General features: G+C 31.7%; 1 protein-coding gene across 1 annotated transcript; it reads left to right on the plus strand.

Moving 5' to 3' along the window:
• The first annotated feature begins 20991 nt into the window (after nt 1–20991).
• LOC107487789 (heat shock factor protein HSF24) lies at nt 20992–23364 on the plus strand. The gene is made up of 2 exons (XM_016108485.3): nt 20992–21551; nt 22367–23364. Exons 1-2 carry the CDS (start codon nt 21348–21350, stop codon nt 23099–23101), a joined length of 939 nt encoding a protein of 312 aa, XP_015963971.1. The 5' UTR covers nt 20992–21347; the 3' UTR covers nt 23102–23364.
• The last annotated feature ends 626 nt before the right edge of the window (nt 23365–23990 follow it).

The following is a 23990-nucleotide window of genomic DNA, read 5'->3' on the forward strand; positions in this document are numbered from 1 at the left end:
CTAATAATTTTTAAAATTATTTATTTCAGAAAATAAAATATTTATTTAATTTATTAAAATAAAAAATTCCCACATATTATTTGATTTATTGTTAATAAATATGTGTATCACTAATCAAATTAGAATTAAGTCCATTAGATGAAAAAATAAAAAAAAATATATTTTTTAATATTAACCAAAATATTTTTCGTAGAATTTAAAAAAGAAAAAGATCTGGAGACTAACTTACTTTCACTCTTAAAATTATTACTATTAAAAACGAAAGAATGTATAATTTAAGTAATAGGTAATTACTATTCATTTATCGTGGTTAACAAATTTAATTTGTTTTTATAATTATATGTCCTAAATATATTACTAATTATTTTTATATTTTTAATATTTTACATGTTTTAATTTATAAATTGAATTGATAATTTACTATAATTAAAGGTATCCCATTTTTTTAGAAGAACATATTTAACTTTGAACAAAAGATTAAATTAGAATGATATAAAATGTTTTAGACAAAAATAAAATATTTTTTCAGTTGTAATTGTATGAATCAAAAACATTAAGAACATTAAGGACATTAAGGACAAAAGTATATTTTACCCTATTATTAAATATTTGAAAATAAATAACAATTTACAATTGAAAAAATATTGTTTTGGTCTATAATATTTGAACTAAGTTCTAATTTTATCCTTAATATTTAAAATATTTTATTTTTGTCTAAAATATTTTATATCGTTCTAATTTAGTCTTTTGTTCAAAGTTAAATATTTTTGTCTAAAAAATGGGATACCTTTAATAATAGTAAATTATCAATTTAATTTATATATTAAAACATGTAAAATATTAAAAATATAAAAATAATTAGTAATATATTTAGGACATATAATTATAAAAACAAATTAAATTTGTTAACCACAATAAATGAATAGTAATTACCTATTACTTAAATTATACATTCTTTCGTTTTTAATAGTAATAATTTTAAGAGTGAAAGTAAGTTAGTCTTCAAATCTTTTTCTTTTTTAAATTCTATGAAAAATATTTTGGTTAATATTAAAAAATATTATTTTTTTCAAAATTTTTTTCATCTAATGGACTTAATTCTAATTTGATTAGTGATATACATATTTATTAACAATAAATCAAATAATACGTGGGAATTTTTATTTTAATAAATTAAATAAATATTTTATTTTCTGAAATAAATAATTTTAAAAATTATTAGGAAAGTACATCAGCATCTCTTATCTTATTTATACTGTAAACGAGATAATTTTATCCGTATTGAGATATGTGTATTTTTTCAATTTTCATATATCTCCTTACTGTAAACGAGATATATGTATTTGTAAATATAAAAATATAATTTTTGAAAATAATAAAAAATATTAATAATTTAAATTAAATCAAACTCTTAAAAATAGAATATTTCAAATAATAAGAAAGATAAGCAGTTTCAAATAATAGAAAAGATGAGCAGTTTCAAAATAATAGAAGAAATAGGCGGTTTTAACTAACTAATTAATGAACTTGGTCTAGTAGTTAGCTCACTAATTTGCTTAAGCAAGTGTTGGGGATTCGAATCCCGCCTTGTTATTATTTGAATTGATTTAGTGTAAATTTTAATAAAAAACGCCGGTGGATGGAAGTAGTACGGTTAAGATCGTCCACCTTCCATATTAATTGAAATGTTCTATTTTTAAGAGTTTGGTCTAGTTTAAATTATTAATATTTTTATTATTTTTATAAAATATATTTTTATATTTATAAATACATATATCTCGTCTACATGGTAATAATTTTTTAAATTATTTATTTTAATAAATAAAATATTTATTTAATTTATTAAAATAAAAAAATCTAATAAGTTGTCTCTATGACACAGATATAATGTCACACACTCTCTTTTTTTTTGTGGGTCCAATGAATCAACAATTGTATACTCTAATTAATTCTTCTCCATCCAAGAGTCATCAACATAAACTACTAATGCATTGACACCTATCCTTCTACACATGTAGAAACAATTTTCTTTCTACACCATAGAATCCACCAAAAAATTAATGAAAACATTGAAGAAAATAAATTTTGAAGATCAAAGAGTAATAAATTTTGAAGCTCAAAGAGTAATAATTTTGAAATTTGAAACACAATTTGAGCGTCTACTAATATCATTGGATTTGGATACGTTTTTGTTGGTCAAATGTTAATAAATTGAATGAATATTATTTAATCCGGACAAAAATAGATCTTTAGAATTATTTTTTGTTGTTGTGTAATATGAACACACGGTAATCTTTTAGGAAGTTGTTCGAATTTCTCTTAAGGAGGTGCACGTGGGATAATACCTACAAGAAACTTAGATGCTTAATTTAAAAAGGATTTTGAATAGGTTTTTATATAGACTAGAGTTGAAAAACCCCTGAAATAAAAATGAGAGTTAAATAATTGGATGAGTGACCTAGTGACAACTCTTGTAATCTTCACTCCTATTCTAGTGATAAGTTATCTTCTTTTTTGTAAAAGTTGTTGAGATCTCATATTTAAATACATGAGTATATTTGTATGTGCAGTTAAGATTTTGCACTCTAAGTTGGCCTCCATGAGGTCGAACACACCACAAAGTGAATTTGATATTTATATATAGGCTTTGTTTGATTCTTAAGCCTTGTTTTGAGTTTTGTGACAGGATATAAATAATAGTCAATATATTATTTTTTATTTATTTAATATAAAATATAAATCAAACAATTTAAAATTTATATTATTCTTCGACTATAAAAAAAACTCCTAAAAAATAAGAGCATATATAATTATATTATTCGTATGTTAATTTTGCACTAAAATTTACATTAAAACTTTTTTAATGTTTGTTGCGATAATAAAAAAATAAAAATTATGTCCATCTATAACTTAAAAATTTATAAATAATAAATAGCAACCCTTAAAATTGTGTTAATCCTTTTTTATATTTAAAATTCAAAATTTTAAACACAACTAAAAGTGACAATAAGAGAAATACAAATAAATAATATTTTAAAATTTTTAATAAAGGTACCTAAAAAAATGATTCAAACTCAAAATTTAAGTATCATGTAAACAAAAAAAGTATTATTATTATTATTATTATTATTATTATTATTATTATTATTATTTGAATTTCTAAACACAATTAAATGTGACAATAAAAAAATAAAAAAATTATAAGCGAAACATCTAAAAAAAATCTTTAAACTCAAAATTTAAGTATCATGTCGGCAAAAAACTCTATATTTGTATTACTGTTACTATTATCGTAAAAATAAAGATAAAAATTAAAAGAAAGAAATGATAAATAAAAGGTTTGTATCCAAAAAAATTAGTAAAATTATTTATTTATTATTCTAGGTCACATTCTAATAAATTGGTCAATATTTTAAAGAGTTAACCTTTTTTATTTGAAATTCCAATAGCTTCAATACATTATTTAGACACTCAAAAGATATTACCTTTTTACCTTAGTAATCTTAACTAGTTTCTTTAATTAATTGCAATGCATAAACCGACGAAACCGATATAAAAAATTAGATATTGTTTACCTAATATGAAAAATTAGATATTCTTTATCTAATACTAAAACTTTTGTTGAGCACTTTGTTTATTCCTGTATTTGTATTACGAATTTATAATGAACACTATTTTTGAGTGTTAAGCCTCTTTTTTCTTAAAAAAAAAAAACATATTACAATTATAATTTATCATAATTTATATCAATTAATTAATTGTACTTTATTATATTGCTTATTTTGGTTTCACTAATTTAGTGGTGGAATCTGTTATTTTTTATGAATAGAGCATAAAGTTCAGACTACTGTGTACAGACTTGTTTGTTAATTAATGGGTTTAGGAAAAGAGAATTTTAGGATATTTGTTAACAAAAAAATAAGAGTTTTCAAATTTTTTTATAACAAAAAGAATTTCCGCAATTAAAAGGATCAAAATATAACGGACATGGTAGTTAAATATGGAAATTGAAAAACCATGACCCTACCTATCTTGCGTTTCATATTTTATTTTTGGGTCAAAACCAATCCCAATGGCCAATAAGGCCCAAGGCCTGAAGCTGGATAAACGGAAACACAATATCATCCCGTTGGTTGTTCACACAATCAACTCGGCTCAAAAACCCTTTCCATGAGCGCCCACAAACTGCTGATCTCCTGCTCATGCTGCAATAGTAGGTAAACGTGTAAGTAGGATATACAATTAAAAAAAATATCTATATATCTGTTAATAATTGATCTGTACCGGAGAGCGACCCTATTTGTTATCATCATAGCTTCTCTTTATGGTTAGAAGTTAGAACAAAGGTCAACGACCTATAACCTACCCACTCATCCGTTTTTGACTTTTTGTCCTCTCCCTTCCATTTTTTCTTTCTCGTTCCAACTTTCCCCATATTCGAGGGGCTTTGCACTTTTCGGTTTTGGTCTTACCGGCTGACCCTTGCTATCTGTTCCGGGCCGTTCATTTTTAAATTTTGGTTGGAGCTTTTTGTTTTGGGTCAGTGGTTAGAGCCTCAGAGGGTTCACGAATGAATAACACTATTGTATAAACGACAAAACAAAACATATTGCTGATTGGGCTCTGCCTCCCTCAAATTGGGCCACATTTATTTGATTCTTCGATTTGGGCCGCACTATACGTTAACTTAAAATCACGAAATCAAACCAACTTGATGTTATGATTTTTTTTTTTACCAAAACTAGAGAGATTCGAATTCGCCACCTCTTAAATAAGTAGGAGGCCATTTGAGTTATAACTCATTGACAATGTCATGATTATTCCTTAGTCTATGAAATTAAAAGATATTAAAAACTAAAAAAATTACAAAATTAATTTTTGAAAATATAGAGGTTAAGTATTTTTTTCATTCTTAAATTCTTAAATCAAAATAAAAATCGTCTAGAACATTTTTTTCTTATTAATATCATTCTTAATGTTAAACTTAGTATTGAAATCATCCTTTTTAATTTTTAGATCAAATTATCCCTAATAAAACAAATAAAAAAACTAACCCCCTAATAAAAATAAAAAAACCCTCTATCCACTCTTCCATCACCACCACTATCACTCTTCACACACAATTCAATTCTTCTCTCCTTTCAATTCAAACACGTCTTAACTAAACTAGCAAATTTTTATAGTTAATTAAAGGCACATATATTAGTTAAATTCACAAATTAATAGTTGACAAATGCTCTCTGTACATTGAAAATGTCTCTTACATTTTTAAAATAAGTCAACTTTAATTATATTTAGGTAGTGACTTGCTCCATCGACCACCAATTTAATACATCCAGAGTGCAATTAATAAAATAAAACATTTGTGAAGTCAAATTCTTTTAATTAAGGATGTAGAACAAATGAGAAAGAAGATGAGAACAGCATACAGTGTCCCCATTGTAATCTGCGAGTGGTTTACGATCTAGCTTGCTAGTAATTATGACTAGTGAGTAATGACGACCAATGACCAATGACTGTGTCAAAAAAAATATTTGAATGAAAAAATTAGAATTCTGATTTATTTTTCTAATTATTTCTTAATTATCAAATAAAAGAATTTTTTTATTTTTTATTCTTTTGATTTTCTAAATATAACATGCATATTTAAAATTTTACTCAGTTAAATATTAAAAAAATAATAAAAATAAACTCCTAATTATTACTCACGTTGAATATGTACCATGATAAATGATATATGAATAGCATGTGGTGGCATCAGAAGAATGGAAAATTAAACGGTTTCGATGGATTTGGGTTTCCTAGTGTTGCATTGATTTTTCTTTCGTTACATTGCATACGGTACTAGAGTTTTTCCAAGTGTAAGGATATGGATTCTTGAAGATAAATGGTGGATCGATATTTACTCCACTATGTCTCCATCAAAATCTACTAGGACTGGAAAGAGTTTAATTTGGTGAATCATTCTTTTGTCTTAAAATATCTTCATATATACTAAATTACTAATGCATTAATAGACACCAACGACCAACGTGTCTATCAATTTATTTTTTTAATAATAATAATAATAATAATAATAATAATAATAATAATAAAATTTACTTTTTTAAATAAATATGAATAATAATAATAATAACAAATACGATATTAGATAAGATGATAATTATGTTACATTACAATAAAAAAAATTATGAGTTTAACTCTCGAAGTTAATAAAATATTTTTTATAGATTATATATAATAAAGTATATTTTAGAAGACTGTATCAGAATTTCTAGCTGACTTTCTTTTAGTAACGCAGCTACGGTCCATTTATGGATTAAAAAGTTTTCAGTGCTACAACCTAGCTAATTGGAATGTCCCGGAACACATTCGAAAATAGGATATAGTTTTGGGTTTTTTAATAAATATAAAATAAATATATTAAAAATTTAAATTTTATGTATTTTTAATAAAGAAATTTTTAATTTATATATTTTTAAGATACAAAATAAATAAATTTTATATTTTTAAAGAAAAATAAGAAAGCAACCGAAAGTTCGTAACAATTTAACAAGAAAAGGAAAGATTTATGAAACTATATTCTATATTCACAAATTTAAAGGAGGTTAGACAATGTCAACACGTAACTATCTCATAAATAAAAGGTTTGTTTGGATTGCTATTTTGAAAAAAAAAATTTTTGTTTTAAGTCTGTAAAATTTTTATTAACTTAAATATTATAGTTCTTTACAGGTATTTTTATCACTGTGTAAATAAAAACGTTAAAAAAAAGTCTTGACAAAAGAGTCAGAATCCTTACCAAAAAACATTTGGATAAATTCAAGCTCAAAACACCATCTATTTTAATAATATTTTGGAACAAATATACATAAAATATTTTTTATATAATTATATATGTATTTGGGTACAATTTTTTCAAATATCTATTAGAGGAATATTTACTTTTTATATTTCCTATCAAACATAAAATTAATTTTTCCGATCTTATAAAAGCAATAATAAAAAAATTCAATACTTTCTTTAAAAATAAATTTAAACTCGCTTTTTTCGGCGCAAATATTATTTTGTTTGTTGATGGGTTAAATTTTTGAGTTATTTTGTCTACATTATTAGGTCAAAAAATATTTTTTTTAAATATAAAAAAATTAAACAACTGTTTAGTATGCAAAATTAACCTACTTAACCCATTTTTTTTTAAATTAGTCAGATTTAACATATTTAATCCAAAATTTAAACAGACTTAATGTTAAAAATAAAATATACTCATTTAAATAGAGATACACGAATTAATCTGATGGACTTATCCCATTTTAATACTCTAGTAAACAATATGGAATAAGCATCATTTTGGACATTTTCAAGACTTTGTAATATTAATTATACATCAACTCATGCATGTTATACATCAATTTTGAGCTTTTACAATAATACTTTTCTTAATAATAACCACCTAAACTAAAAATATTCAATATACATTGCGGGAAATAAGAACAACAAATTCAACTTTGACTTTAAGTGATCTACAACCTTGCTTAGATTGCAAAGAGTAATCAAATCCGATCTTTATTTATGCAAAATACTCTAATATTGATAATTGAAAGTAATTAAAATAATTTGATATTTTGCCACTTAAAAGTAAGGTATTATTATTAGTACCTAGATAGGTGTATAAATATTTTTCTTTACACTAACTGTTACTATAAAAAAATATTGAATATTATTGAATTTATTAGTGGATTTAGCATGCATATTAGTGTCGATTTTACCGATAAATTTATTAACGATTTAGGTGTCAAATTCGTCAGGTCAAATCATTATTGACGAATTTCTGTTTTCAATAGTAAATTTGTCAATTTGCCGGTAATAATTAGAGAAAAAAAAAAGAAAAAAATAAGCGTGAAATGTAGTGTGGGATTTATTAGTAAAAAATTCCACCGATAAACTCAATTAGCGAAATGCTGCATTTTTGTGACCTGCAATGCATTACCGTCGGATTTATCCGCCAGTAAATCTGACGGTAACGAGCCCTAAAATTCGAAGCGCGAACTATCTCGCCCTTCATTTCGAATTCCTCTCTCTCTCTCTCTCTAACATCCCTTCTCCCACATTCTCTCTAACCCTCTCCTCTTCCCGCTGCTCCGTCAACCCTGCTGCCAGTGGTAAAGCCTCTGCAGCCTCCTTTTGGCGCTTTCCATGTCCTGAGTTCTTCTTCCTCTATTCGAAGCTCAGATTTCATGATCACTCTTTTTTTTGTTTAAGTTAATTTAGGATTTAATTATATGTTAATTTTTAGTTAGTAAATAGAATTAATTATCATTATTTTCTGCTGGTTAGTTGATTTAGATTAGAATTAGGATTTTTTTATTAGAACTACTTTTAGTTTATATATAGTTCAACATGTTGTTATGTTTTTTGAATTTGAATTTGAATTTGTTTGGACTGGATTGATTGATTTTCTGTTGAATTTCTGTAATGTGTTGCTGATTATTGTATCATTGATGTTGATTTGTATGAATTAATGTTGAAAGAATACTTGGTTGTACTATTTCTTGTTGTTTGATACTTTTGCACACCAAGTACTTGATTATATGCCTCTAGCCTAATTTGTGTTTTAGTTTTAACTAGAGAATTTAAGTTGTTAAGATAGGTTAGATTTAAAGTATTAGGTTGTACGAATTTACTATGTCAATATAAGTGCATTATTTGTAGAATTATTCTAATTCATATGATAGTTATTGAAGAAATCATTTATTTTAAGGCAACATTAATACTCATTTTTTAAATCTCAGTGAAATTTAACTTAATTTCCTATATTTTTAAATAAATGTATAATGATTAATGTTGCATATAATGAGATTTAAATATCAATATATATGATGCCTTTATAAATTTATATAATAATATAAATAAATTAATATATTCTGCTTGACATGTTGTGAATTTAATTGAGTTTTGCATGAGTGAGGTTGTGGATTGAGATTGGTTGGATTTGTGAGAATCGTAAAAGTAGATATATGTCCAATTTTAGGAGATATTATGTCAAAATTTTTAATGTTAAAGGATTTGTGGTGTATATATACAGATTAGTGTTAATTGGTATTCTCATTGCAAAAATGACGACAGGTAGAGGGAGGGTTTTCACTAATACCCCCAAGGACTTCTCAGTTATCGCCCTCTACCCCACCAAAACAGCAGTTCATCATGGTTCCGAACCCCAACTACGTGTCTCCTTTTGCTACGCCCCCTCCAACTCCAACGATAGAGACCGTGGTGGGTGATTCCTTTAACGTGTTTCAGGTAGATGCCCCTCCACCACCTCCCGTCATACGATGAGGATTTGACATGATGGCATGCAGGTATGAGTACTATTCTAATGTCTTTTATCTACAATCTATTTCGAATTTGTTAAGTTTTATGTGTTTTTATGTGTTTGATAATCTTAAGTTTTTCATTGATATATTTGCACCAAACAACAATGCATATACATAGCTGATCTCCAATGTGATTAAGTCCATGTACGACAACCTATGGTCGAACTACACGAAAATAGCTACTGAGACCAGAGAGCGGTGGTTTCAGAAGTAGGCGATAAGAATCCAATGTTGTTGAATTAACTGTATTTTATTTCGACTAACTAGTGTTAATACGTACTTCAAATGTTCATAATATGAAATAATAAAGTATTAATTTAGAGGTTACTAGGTTATATTTTTAGAATGTTTAGTTTAGTTTGATGTATTTTAGTTTTGTTTAATTATTTACTAAATTGGACTTTATGTTATGGGTCTATGATTTTTTTTTATTTTAACCTAAAAAGATTGTATAAATACCTCATAAATTATGATAGTTATAATTTCGTGATTATAGGGGTGAAACCCTCCCTTTTGGTTTTGTGATGAAACTATGGTATGGACAAGTGGGGTTGAGTGAGTCCTGGTGCGGAATTTATAACCCACACTTACTAACCGGCAAGTGCACCGGGTCGTACCAAGTAATACCTTACGTGAGTAAGGGTCGATCCCACGAGGATTGATGGATCAAGCAACAATGATTGATTGATTGGATTAGTTAGGCAAGCAAAAATTGGTTTTGAGATGTTCAAAAGGTTTAAATTCGAACTCAGAATATCAAAAGGATAGACAAATAACTAAGTTGGGAATACAATGTTGAGAAAGCAATTAAGTTTTCAGAGTTATCTATTTTTCAGATTAACTTTTATTACTAACTAATTTAATCATGCAAGATATAATTTCATGGCAAACTATATGTGATTAGACCCTAATTCCTTAGACATTCCTAGTCTCCTCTAAAATCCATTAACTGCCAATTCCTTGCTCAATTAATTCCAATTAGGGGGTGATGATCAATTTCTAGTTTATATGCCAAAAGAATCCTAATTATCCACAAATAAAGGGATTATATGTCATGTATCCCATTAAATATAAACAATTAGAAATTCAGTATAATTTGTTTTCAAGCTATTGTTCAAATAAAGAGCTTTTCCAAGTTTTACAAGAACTCAATTAGAACATGGGTCATACTTCCGTTCCACCCAATATTCATAAAATTAAGAGCGAAAATAATTATTAAAATATAAATCAAAACATGAATAAATTAGAAAGATCAAACGAATTAATCCATTACAAATAGACAAAGCTCCTAACCTTAACAATGAAGGATTAGTTGCTCATGGTTCAGAGAAGAAAAAATAACGGTTCTCGTAACAATCTGGTACCTGTCTAAATGTACAGAGTTTCTATTTATTACTAATCCTAATAAGTTTAAAAATAAAAAATTAAAAATCATATCTTTTCCCAAAAGATAAGATTTGAATTTAAATTCGAATTAATTAACAGATCTTTAGTTTATGGGTGGGGACCACTTGATTTGTCCATTCTGCAGCTTCTAATATGTGTTTTCTGGGCTTTAAACATAAATCAAAAATAGCCCAGAAATCGTAACCAGTGTTTTCTGAATTATTACAGATCGCGCATGTGACGCGTCTTCGTCGTCCACGCGCTCGCGTCATTTGTACAGATTCCAGTCCACGCGTTCGCGTCAGGCATGCGATCGCGTCATTGCGATTTCTCCATTCCGCGCGGTCGCGTGAGCCATGCGTCCGCGTCGGTCTTCGCTGGTCATCTCTTTGGTTTCTTCTGTTTCTCTACAGAAACTTCATCAAATTCCTCCGAATGCTATCTAAAATAAATAAAATTGCACAAAACTCAAAATAGCATCCATAGTGTCTAAAATATAATTAATTCTTAATTAAACTCAACAAATTAGATACAAATTCACTAGGAAAAGATAGATAAGATGCTCAAGCATCACAACACCAAACTTAAATTGTTGCTTGTCCTCAAGCAACCAAAACTAATATAAGCTTATGATGTGAATTTGCTTGAGAATGAGAGTTTGATTAAGCTCATGTCTCTTTTTATAGTGGGGTTTATAATTATAATCCTGAATAGGTTTGGATCTCACTCTCCTTTGAATCAAGAATGTTATTGTCGTTCGGAATTAGAATCCGGATAATATTATGAATTCTCTTATCTTTATATTTCAGTTTAATCCTTGAACACAGCAAAATTTACTTTAATTTATTTTTCTTTGGTGCTTTGCATCTTGAGCCTAGCCGTGACTTTAAATGTTTTGTCTTCAAGTTTTACTTGACACAGAAACACCACAAGCACTTTATCTGGGAAACTCTCTTTGAGTTCTGATTTTTCTTTTAATTATTCCCAAACAGTGGTGCTCAAAGCCTTTGGCATACTCTGTTAAATGTAATTGATCTCGACTCTAAGTGTTCTGTCTCAAGGATTACTTGACACAATCACACCACAAGCATATGACTAGGGAAACAACTCTTTGAGCTTTTAATCATGTCTGACCTCCCTAGTCATTGATGCTCAGAGCCTTGGACCTTTTTTTATTTTATTTTATTTTATTTTTCTGTTTCTTTTGCTTCAAGGATTAATTTTTTTTTATTTCAGAGAAGTCATAATAATTCTCTAAATTCCTGTTCCTTATAGATCAACATCCCTTGATTCAAATTCAAATATGCACTGTTCATATCATGCATTCAAAAATCACAGAAAATACCACCACATTTAAGTAAATGAGACTTTTCTTAAAATTAGACTCAATTTCTCATGCAATACATCACTTCTTTTTCTTTTCTTTTTAGATTCAAGTTCAGTGAGTGGTACATGAAACATCTTTTCAGCATTAAAGAAAATAAAAAAAACTAGTCCTAGAATTATAACTAATAAAAGATCATGCAACAAACAAAGTAAAATAGCCGAAAACCAGAACATAACATAGAAAAAGAAAGGAGGAATAAAAATGAAAGGAACTCAACCACCTTAGTTATCCTAGCGGTTGCTTTATTTTTCAGGTTGTGCTCCTCCGTGAAGATGATTCGCCTCCCTTTTGGTGCCAGAAAACCAATACGCACAGCGTCAACACCAAACTTAAAGGTTTGCTTGTCCTCAAGCAAAGAAGTACTGAAAATAGAAGAAACAATTATTAAGAGGAGAGAAAAATAAGAGGAGAAAAGAATAAGAGAGAATTAGAATTGGGAGAGAGAGAGAAAGAAATCTGGGCGGCGCAAGTGACGCGGCCGCGTAGGGCACGTGTTCGCGTGATTGCGTTTTAGTTAGTTGACGCGGTCACGTCGATCATGCGGTCGCGTGACCCATGTTATGCTTTGGGCGCGAGTGCAGCCTCGCGCGTGCACAACTCTCTGTTCGAATTTAAATATTTGCCAAATCTGGGGTGACGCGATTGCGTGGGGCATGCGATCGCGTGAGTGGCTTCAGAAGGGAATGACGCGGACGCGTCGGCGACGCGTTCGCGTGATAGGGATTATGCGTCTAGCACCAAGCCAGCACCACTCCAGCACAATATTTGGTTGTGCACCCTTTTTACGTCGAAAATCAGGGCACGCGGCGGCGTGGGTCACGCGGTTGCGTGGGAGGCTAATATTCCCACATGACGCAGACGCGTCAGCGATGCGGTCGCGTGGGGCGATTTGTGCCACTGGAACGCCTCCTGCCACGCTCCAACGTGACTATCTGTTCGTTTTTATTCTCTCCACTTTCCTTGCGACGCGGACGCGTCGCTGATGCAGTCGCGTCGCGTGGCATTTTTTTTTATAGCTTGAGGTGTTCGGTTCCTGGGAGAACATAGCTGCATGATCAGAAAATTAGTAAGAACTCAATAAAAATAAAATAACTAAGAAAAACTACTACGAAAAATAGTGAAGGATACGAAATTATCGGTTGCCTCCCGACAAGCGCTTCTTTATCGTTACTAGCTTGACGGTCAGCTCCTCTAAGGAGGAAGATCATAGGGGCTCAGCTCTTCACCCCTTACTTTGAACTTTTTTCCTGTATCTCCATAACGTAGCTCAATATGCTCCAGAGAGAGGATTCTGATTACTGTATAAACCCATGCTGGATTGCTGGTCAATACTACCTTCATTCCTGGGGAGAAACCTTCAGTGGGGATCTTTTTGTTTCTCCGTCCTCTAGGTACTTTCTTCTTTTTGGGAACCTCTTCCTTGGTAGATGATGCATTCCCAACACCAAACTTAGGTTTGATGTCAGGAGGAATTTTATTGACTGTTACCAAGGGAGGTTTGAGTTGCAGATTCTGCTGTGTATCATCAGGCGATTTTTGAAGGTTTGGATCAATAAGCTCAGCCTGCATGCACCTTTCTTCTTCACCTGTTGGATGTATATCTTTGAAGACATGAAAGACCAGTTGCTCATTATGTACTTTAAGCACTAATTCACCTGCTTCTACATCAATCAGAGCTCTTCCAGTGGCTAGGAATGGTCTTCCTAGAATTATAGAGGCATTCTCATCCTTCCCTGTGTCCAGAATCACAAAGTCTGCTGGGAGGAAGAACTTACCCACTTTGACCAAGATATTCTCCACTAATCCATATGCAGGCTTCATAGATTTATCTGCCATCTGCAATGCTATCTTTGTGGGTTGTGCCTCTTGGATTTGCAGCTTTTTCATCACAGATAAGGGCATTAGATTTATGCTTGCCCCTAGATCACATAGGGCTTTCTCAAAGGTTGTGCTCCCAATGGTGCATGGAATTTGAAAGCTCCATGGATCTGGCATCTTCTTTGGCAAGTTATTCTGAATTACAGCACTACATTCCTTAGTCAGGACTATTGTCTCATCTCCCTTTAAACGCTTTTTCTTTGACAACAGCTCCTTCATGAATTGGCATAGATAGGCATTTGCTCCAAAACCTCAGCAAAAGGAATATTGATTTGTAACTTTCTGAAGATTTCCAAGAACTTTGAGAACTGCTTGTCCTTGGTCTCCTTTTGAAGTCTCTGAGGATATGGCATCTTAGGCTTATACTCAGGAGCCTTTGGCAGAGTAGGATAAGTGTCAAGAGAGTCTGGGAATGGGTTGTCTGCACGCTTTGGAGGGGCGTGCTCTACTTCTTCCTTCTTCTCCTCTGGAGCATCCTTTTCAACTGGCTCTTCATTGACCTTGGTCTCAGAACCAGCTACTTTACCACTTCTCAATTGAATAACCTTGCAATCTTCTCCTGGGTTCACCACTGTGTCACCTTGAAATGCACTTGCATACCTCTCAAGTATTTGCTTGCTTAGTTGGTCTACTAGCACCTCTAAATTTCTAATGGAGGCTCTGGTTTTCTGCATAACTTGTGCTTCTGCACTTGCCACTTGTCCACTTATCACAGTGATAGCCTTGCATTCCTCTCTTGGATTTGGAATTGTGTTACTAGGAAGGCTATTAGTGGTTCTCTGATCAATTTCATTAACTCTGGTGGCTATTTGACCCATTTGAATCTCCAGGTTCTTGATGGATGCTCTGATTTCCTATATAAAACCTGTCAATATTGCTTCCAAATCATTGTTCTGTTGGAAACCGCCCTGAGAATTATTGTTGAAGTTCTGAGGTCTCTGAGGTTGATCCCTCCATCCAAAATTTGGGTAATTTCTCCATCCCTGGTTGTATGTCTTAGAATATGGGTCATTGTTGGAATTTCTAGAACCACTCCCCATGTAATTCACCTGTTCACTGAGACATCAGCTTGTTCTGAGCAAGAAGAGCATTAATAGCATCTACTTCCAACACGCCTCTTTTCTGAGGGGTTTCAGAGTTCATAGGATTCCTGTTAGAGGAGTATAAATATTGGTTGCTAACAAACAATTCAATAAACTCAATAGTCTCAATCCGTAGAGTTTAGATATTTAATTTAATTTATTTTTATTTTATTGTATTTTATTTCGTTGATTTTTTATTATATTCAGACTCTTGATATTTAATAAAATTATTAGTTGATTTGTTATTTAGAATTTGTGTTATTATTTTGTAAACAAAAATTTTAATTTGACTTTTAGTTGTACGTTAATTGTGTAAAAAAGTTATATACCGTCAACTTTACTATGGCAGAATAATCCGACGGTAAATTAGCACTATAAAACATAATATGGTGCCAAAGTTATTGTCGAAAAAATTTGACAATAATCAATCACTTATTTTTATCATATTAATTTTAATTTTTGATGCAAAATCTACCGATAACTATTTTTTGGTACTGTTTATACCGTTAAATAAATTTGTTGATAAATTCAAGGGCAATTTACGTAATTAAATAAATCTGTTGAATCCTTTACCCATATACACAAAACACAAATTTGTTACGTGCATGTGTAATTTAGATTATTAGGTAAACCGTGGGAGCCAACCACGGTTTCTACTATCCACATAAACTGTGGCTGGCAGGGACGGATTACATGCGAACGAGAATCATCATAAACCGTGACTGCTACCACGGTTTATTGAGGCAGGAAAATGTACATAAAATCTTGCTACCAGCCACGGTTTATGTAGGAGTTCGAATGGCCATAAACCTTTCTGAGTTGCAACAGTTTATGAAGAGTGAATGAATGTCAGAATGTTTGTTTAGTGTACTAAATTCATAATCATAAGTCCGTTTCTTTTATATGTTTATTTGAATCACTTTGGTATGATTTACATCACGCATGGTATTTGTGACGAAATAGGTCGTAACCATAGAAGCTCAAACGTATATAAATATCAAATAAATAGCAGATAATATTTCACACAATTCCGATACATATAACCCTAAATATCATTCTAAGTACATAAAACAACATGGAACGAGGGTACTGAATATAAGACATAACCAATCAGAATCCTCAATGGTGTCACTGTCATCATCGTCGAAATGACCAAGCAGGTGACCTCCGGTGCCACACAAAGGAGGATGCCTCACCCTCCTTGGTCTCTGGTCCGCCTCTGGTGCTGCTGTCTCTCGGGGAACGGCGCTGAATGCTGAAGCCGGTGTCCCTCCTAACGCGAACCATGGGTCAGAAGGAGATGTTGCAGGCTCGTTGAGGTCAATCTATGTTCAGAGCCGGCTGGGGAAGATGCTGAACACCGCTGAACTGAGGTAGCACCCTATCCACCTGATGCCACTCAATCGCAGCAAAATATATCAGGCTAGTGATGGCCACCGTCCATAGCCTACGGTGCTCGTCAACTAGTATCTCCGGATGAATAACAGCAACAACCTCGACAGAGAAATAAGGCTCCCACACAAACTGTATCGAAAAAATGACACTTAAGTCAGACCATAAAATATAATCTAAACCAGTCCAAGTAAGAGCAATAACTAAATGACTCACATCGTGAACACGCAATCGATCCAACAAAAGGCATGCAGAGACGACTCTTTGACCCACTGCATCGTTTCTCGGTAGATATGTAGCCCACCTACAATTTTAATTGAAGTCATATCCTAACAAAGAAGAACACATGATGTTGAACAAGTTATGAAACTAAAATATTAAACGATACCTGGATGCAAGCGGAAACCCGGATCCATGAAACCCACTAGGCCTCAGAGTGGAAAACCTCCAGAAAATTCAAGACTGTAGAAGCTGTAGTGGCCCTGCCAAGTTAACAATATTTTTGTTTGTCCTACGACAGAGGCATCTAGACAACCAGGCCAGTGCCCCCGAGCCCCAACTATATTTCCCCAACTCGTCCAACAATGCCAAATAAGGCAACCAGTGAAGGTGGACCCGGTTTGCGTTCTTGTCAGCAAACAGCTGAGAGGACAACAACATCACAATATAAGGACGTGCGTATATACACACGGTCTCCTCACTAGCATCTGTTGGGAGAACCCGAAACCTATCGTGGAACCATGTGTAGCACACTATCATCTGCTTTACTTTATTTTGCGGAGGTAACTTCCCAAACAACTCACGAAACCAGACCATGCCGATCTTCCGTGTTCCATCAGACTCTCAAAGTCAGTCAGACACCCACTAACAGGCTCCTCATCGATTGACAAACCAAGCTGATATGCCACATCTTGCAAAGTGATAGTGCACTCACCAAAGGGCATGTGAAAGGTGTGGGTCTCAGAACGCCACCGCTCAATAAATGCGCTAAGTAGAGGCTCGTCAACCCAGAACCAATGACTGTTCAGCCTAGCCAAATGATACAACCCCGCGGTCTCCAGATACGCCACTAATAACCCTAGTAGGCTGCAAAATGTCGGTAACAAATTCCCTCAACATACGACCAATACTAATAACATCAAACATAATTTAGAAAAAATAATTAGATACCGACATTGGTTTTCTATTTTCTTTAATGATAGTTACAACAAACACGAAGCAATAGGAATAATAACAATACCAACAAGAATAACTCTACTAACAATAACAATATTTATAATACTAACAGCTTCCATTACTAATAAAAATAAAAGTAATAATGATAACTACCATTATCATAATAGTAACAAAAAATAATAATAGTAACAATGATACTATCACTACTATCAACTCTAATAATAATAATAATAATAATAATAATAATAATAATAATAATAATAACTAACCTCATCATCGATGGATCCAGCCACGTGAGCAACGCCATTTAGTCGGTACAAGTGAGCTTCATCTTCCATAATTCCACCATTCAAACCTCACCAAACTTACAACCCTCTTTCTCAAACTCTCTCAACCACGAACAAGCTTCAAAATTTTTGTTTCCTCCCAAATGATCCGTCCTTAGTATCAACGAATTATGTATTTATACTATTACAAACATAAACCGTGGGAGACAAGGAAGATTTACGTTCATTGCCTCCTCTTCATAAACCGTGGTAGACACCCACAGTTTATATCCATTAATTTCCCTTCTTAATCCGTGGGACTCAGCCACGGTTTATAATTATTGTTTTCTATGCATAATCCGTATCTACTAACTACGATTTATGTGAATAGTAAAAATCGCGGTTGGCTCTCACGATTTATCTAATAATCTAAATTACATACGTACGTAATAAATTTGTGTTTTGTGTATATAAATAAAGAATTCAACAAATTTATTTAATTACGTAAATTGTTCTAAATTTAACGCTCGCTATTCAGCATTTTTTTGTATTGTCCTTGTTCAGAATTTAAGATTTAGGATATATATAAGTTAGTTACTTATTGGGTCTTGAATTATTCTGAAATACATGAAATAAACATTTTGGCTGCGCTATAATAAGCCTCTGAAAATTCTAGAAGTAGTAATCTACAGGAATATAGTTGATTCAAAATTATCTAGTCTCCATTTCCAAACATGACAATGACTTCCATATATTCAATACGCATATTGTCTACGTTACTTTCCCATATAGGCTTTGACTTCGAGGTAGACAAATATTGGAAATATTGTCACATAATGTACTAATTAAAGGTAAACGTGGCTGGTCATAATGTTCTTTCCTTCTTGCACCGTTGCAAGCAAAATGCACCATGCCATTTTCTTTCTTTCTTTCTTTCTATTTTTTTTCTTTTTCCTTTTTTGGTCGGTATAGTTCTTATCTTTATATAGTGTTCAATTATATATAAAACATTTTAATTTTATAATTTTGTTATGAAATATAATAATACTCTCGATCATATTAGTGGACGAACGTGAAACGATCTGAATCTTGCAACAAGTATAATTTTTTTTTTCCAACGGACTAATTAACTTCTTTCTTTATATGGTGTTGATTAATAAGGCGGCTGTATTAATCACATGCAAGTGTATAACTTAGCTACAAAGGTATTTATTTATTTAATTAAGATTAATTATGTATATTCTTGTAGAGTGTTGTAATTAAGGTGAAGTTGCTTGATCAACCGGCAACAACCCATATGTGGGTTCTATTAGCTAGCTAGTTACACCTGAAAACAATTGAATAACTGAACCCTACGTGAATATGAATATCTTTTCAACCTTCTTACTCTAATTGTCAAAACATATAAGGTTTTGGGGTATGATAGGAGATATCTACAACAAGAATCCAAGAATTTTCAATGACAAGACATATAAAAGTCATGTATGGGCATTTTCGCAATTGCATTGCATTGTTCTTTCTTTAATTTCGCTCCTATTGTCCACATATTCTTAAATATTATTGTTGGGCGGTCATAAGAGCCAGAAAGGTCTATGGAAAAGAAATGAAAAAATTAAAGGGACATCTAAAGAGGGCGACCAATTGAAGAAAAATGACAAGGCGCATAACAATAATGAATTAATAATACTATGTATGTATATAAATATATAAAAGAAAAAATATAATATAATAATAATAATAATCAAGTAAGCTGCGATAACGATGACTAGAAGCAATTGAGAAATGGAGTGTGTTAGGTGAGATCAAAGAAAAGGCCCCCTTACCCACTTGCCCAAGCTTCTAACTCATTGGTTCTTCTCCCCCTATTCAAAAGAGAAGTTTGTGTCGACATCTCATGCTATTTTGGAAAGTTTTTATTTTGCGCCGATAGATTTTTTTATTGTTATCTTCAATTAATTAATACACATGATATAAATATTATTTTACTAATTTTCACAACCTATTTATTGCTTAGTTAATACTGTGCCAATTTTGTTACAATAATAATAGAAAATGAATAATTAATTAAGGGTACCTTGAATTTGTATTTTTACTTTTTATTTAAATGTTTTGCGAAAATAGAAATAAAAATAAAATAAAAAATAACCTAAACTAAACATACTTTAATTTTTTTATATTCAAGTTATATTCTCTATTTATTTATTTCTTTGTTATGGTATCTTTTAATTTGATATAATAAGGTCTAATTTGTTATAAATTGTATTTGATAATTGTTTAAGTAGACTAGAGTAATAAATTAATGACTGAAGCAATGAGTTGATTTTCTACTCTTTAATCCCACTATTTTATTAGAAAAGTAAACCGCAAAGAATACGAAGCCCACGCTTCCATTCACGATTAAAAAATAAAAACACACTGCTCTCAAATCGTTAAAATATAAAACAAGAAGAAGAAAAGGAAAGGAAAGTTTTTCCAATGTGAAATATAATAGAAGCTTCGTCATGCAAAGAGCAAAAAAAATAAATAAAAAGAAGAAGAAGAAAGAAGGCACAAAAAGAGAGCCCTTTCTTTGCGAGAAAAGCGTGTTGTAATTATCTAACCTCCCCTTGTCCCAATGTTTATTTCTGACCTTCCTAGAAATGACTAAAGTAAAGTAGTCGTAAGTCGTAACTAGTAATAATGGTGCCTATGTAAATGTGCACGTATGAATTCGGTTTCAGGCTTTTTCGGTTTCGAGTTTGGTCCACCCTCGAATTCTCTCTTTCTCTGAAACAAATATTAAAAAAGGTAAAATAATAATTAAAAAATGGTTAAATAATTTAATATATTTAAAAACAATATATGTCAAATAAAAACATATTTTAATAAAAATAAAATATTAATTTAAATATCAGATAAATTCTAAAAAGTAGTATTGGTTAGGGAATATATTATATTTGTTTATAAAGCTAAATTGTATACAGTGCTTCTTAAAATTTCTAGAACCCACGTCAGGTTGGGTTGGAACTTAGAATTGAAATTGTTTTGTTTGGTTCCGTGCAGTTATAAAAGAGTACAAGGCCGAAGAATCATTATTTAAGGGAAGAATATCATATCACACTTTTAATTTTCATTTTTCTTTCTTTCCCTTTGGCGTTGGGAAACGGAGTTATGGTATTTATTGTGCCATTTGAAGAAGCCGCTGTTGTGGTTAAGATCCATGGATTCTGATCGTCATAGAAACTTAGTTCACTCCCGCTTCTTCCTCTCTGGATTCTATTGCTGGGATTGGGAATTCTTGACCGCTCTCCTCCTTTTTAGTTGTTCTTCTCAATAATATATTATTCTTTTTGTTGATTTCTTAGCTATTAGCTATTACTAGATTAGGAATAATTAAGAGTAGATTATTTGTGAGGTAGGCGGAGAGATGTCACAGAGATCGGTGCCGGCGCCGTTCTTGACGAAGACGTATGAGTTGGTGGATGATCGTGCAACGGACGACGTGATTTCGTGGAGTGAGAGTGGCAACACTTTTGTGGTGTGGAAGCATGCCGATTTCGCTAAGGATTTGCTTCCCAATTATTTCAAGCACAACAATTTCTCCAGCTTTGTTCGCCAGCTCAACACCTATGTATGTTCTCTAAATTCTCATCATATTCATCTCTTTGCATGCATTCTTAACAGTCATGTAGATTAAATTCCTTGCCTTCCAATCTCTTATTTAGCAAAACCCAGATAATATGTTTTCGATTATAGTCTAGAAGGTGCTGGAGCCAAAATTGGTTGTGATGTCTTCTAGAAATTGTAATTGGATATGGACCCCACTCTCCTACCACACCAACTAGCCAAGGCAATAATAATCCACGATTTAGACTTTGCTTGGATATTCAAAAGAAAATGAAAATGAAGAAAATATAAAAAAGATGGAGGTATTTGTGTGTTGTTTGGTTGAAGAAAAATTAAACAAAAAAATTATTTAGATAGAAAAAAAAGTAAGATAAAAAATTAGAATAATATAAAAGTATATTAATATTTTTAAATATATTTTTTTAATTAATCAAACAATAAATTTGTAATTTTATCGACTTTTATCTATTTTTCTTTTATTTTCATCCTCTCATTTTCAATAAAATCAAACAATATGGGTTTTCGTCTGAAAGCAAGAAAAAATAAACTAGTACGGTACAAATTCCGTCTCCGTAGTAAGAAAATAGATATAAAAAGGACTACGTACATTTGTATATGCTTTGTGTTTTTACGGGAACATTTTTTTCCACGTCTGCCTAGGTCTCTAATTTGTCTTTTAGCACCATTTCAATCCTATTGCCTAAATAGTCTTCAAATATCAATTCAATTATTTCGGCAAAATGACATAAACTAAGTCGATCAAATCATGAATGCAGTGCTCAGCTAACAAATATTTTTGGGGGTGGTTGGAATTTTTAGGGTTTTCGAAAGATTGTGCCAGACAAATGGGAATTTGCCAACGAACATTTTAAGCGAGGCCAAAAAGAACTTCTCACGGAGATCAAACGCCGCAAGTCGGCGCACCCTGCGCCGCCGCCATCGGGGACCGAAAAATCCGGTGGCGACGGTAACTCTCTGTTGAACTCAGGCGGCGACGACATGGGATCGTCCTCCACCTCTTCACCTGATTCGAAGAACCCAGGATCTGTGGAAACAACAACGATAACAACAACAACAACTCCTCCTCCTCCTCATCAGTGCGCGAATTTATCGAGCGAGAACGAGAAATTGAAGAAGGACAACGAGACGCTAAATTGCGAGCTGGCACGTGCGAAGAAGCAGTGCGATGAGTTGGTGGCTTTCTTGAGGGACTGCCTTAAGGTGTGTCCTGATCAGATCAACCGCATCATGAGGCAAGGAAAATGCGGGTCCACCCGTGATCCGGTGCAATCTGATGACACTCTAGTTGATGATGACGAAAAACAAGTTGGTGAGGCCGCTGGACCCAGCACTTTGAAATTGTTTGGTGTTTGGTTGAAAGAGGAGAAGCCTAACAACAACCACAAGAGAGAGCGAGAAGGCCCAATGGGCTTTGGTGGGCCTCCTGCAAAGGAGATGAAGAAGACTACTACTACAGCTAATAGTAATAGTGTTGTTGACTTTGGTGGTTCCAATGTTAAGGTGATGATGAAGAGCAGCAAGGTCTGCAGCTGAAGCACCTTAAGGTTTAAGCCATTGTTCGATTTATTTAGTTTGGAAAGACATAAAACAATAATAAGTATAGGTTGAAGACAAGGCGTGACATGATGTTAGGGTGGTTTGTGTTTGGGCAAATAGGGCCTACCCTCTGCACCCTGGCGCATGTTATGGTTGTGTTATTGTTAATATAGATCTATTGTTGTACCAATATAATTACTAGTTAATATAGGTACGTGGGAAGCAGACACTAATATTCCATGTATGAATCTAGTTGTTCATTTCTGGATCCTTAAGTGTGTGTTTGGATTACCGACGGAGATTTGTATAAAATTAATTTTGTAAAAGTGATTTTGATTAAAAGTGAGTTAGTATTAATGTGGTTTATGTTTGATAATTTTTATTCAAAATGGATTATAGTAAACTAAATATTGTTTGGATTACATTATTCAAAATCACTTTTAGATAGAAAATTACAAAAAAGGACATGAGTTTAAATAATTATTTTATGTTATCTTATAATTTTATTTTAAATATTTAAATAAATTTTAATATTTTTTTAGTATTATCAGTATTCTTTAGTACTCTAATAGAATTAATAGAATCATAATACAAAGTAAAAAAAATATTCTATACAAAAAAGAAATAACAATAACAGTAAAAGAACTCATATAAAAAAACAGAAGTTTTATAAAAAATAATATGCATAAGAAAGTATTAAAAAGATATATTATAAAAAAGAAAATAATAAATATATGAATAATAAAGGGTATAATTGGTACATAGAACATAAAGTTTAATCCAACGTGAAAAGCTGAACGGAAAAGCTAGAATTTTTAGCTTTTGGTAAACGTGGGTTGAAGACAAAAATCACTTCTACGTTTACAGAATAAAACCATTGCCAAAC

The sequence above is a fragment of the Arachis duranensis genome, chromosome 5 (assembly GCF_000817695.3).
Source record: "Arachis duranensis cultivar V14167 chromosome 5, aradu.V14167.gnm2.J7QH, whole genome shotgun sequence".
In the NCBI taxonomy this organism is placed as follows: domain Eukaryota; kingdom Viridiplantae; phylum Streptophyta; class Magnoliopsida; order Fabales; family Fabaceae; genus Arachis; species Arachis duranensis.

Bases quoted from the DNA above. Each gene is read 5' to 3' on its own strand.
- LOC107487789 (XM_016108485.3), top strand. From the start codon at position 21,348: ATGTCACAGAGATCGGTGCCGGCGCCGTTCTTGACGAAGACGTATGAG. The intron at 21,552-22,366 runs GTATGTTCTCTA...TGGAATTTTTAG, and splicing joins TTCGCCAGCTCAACACCTAT to GGTTTTCGAAAGATTGTGCC.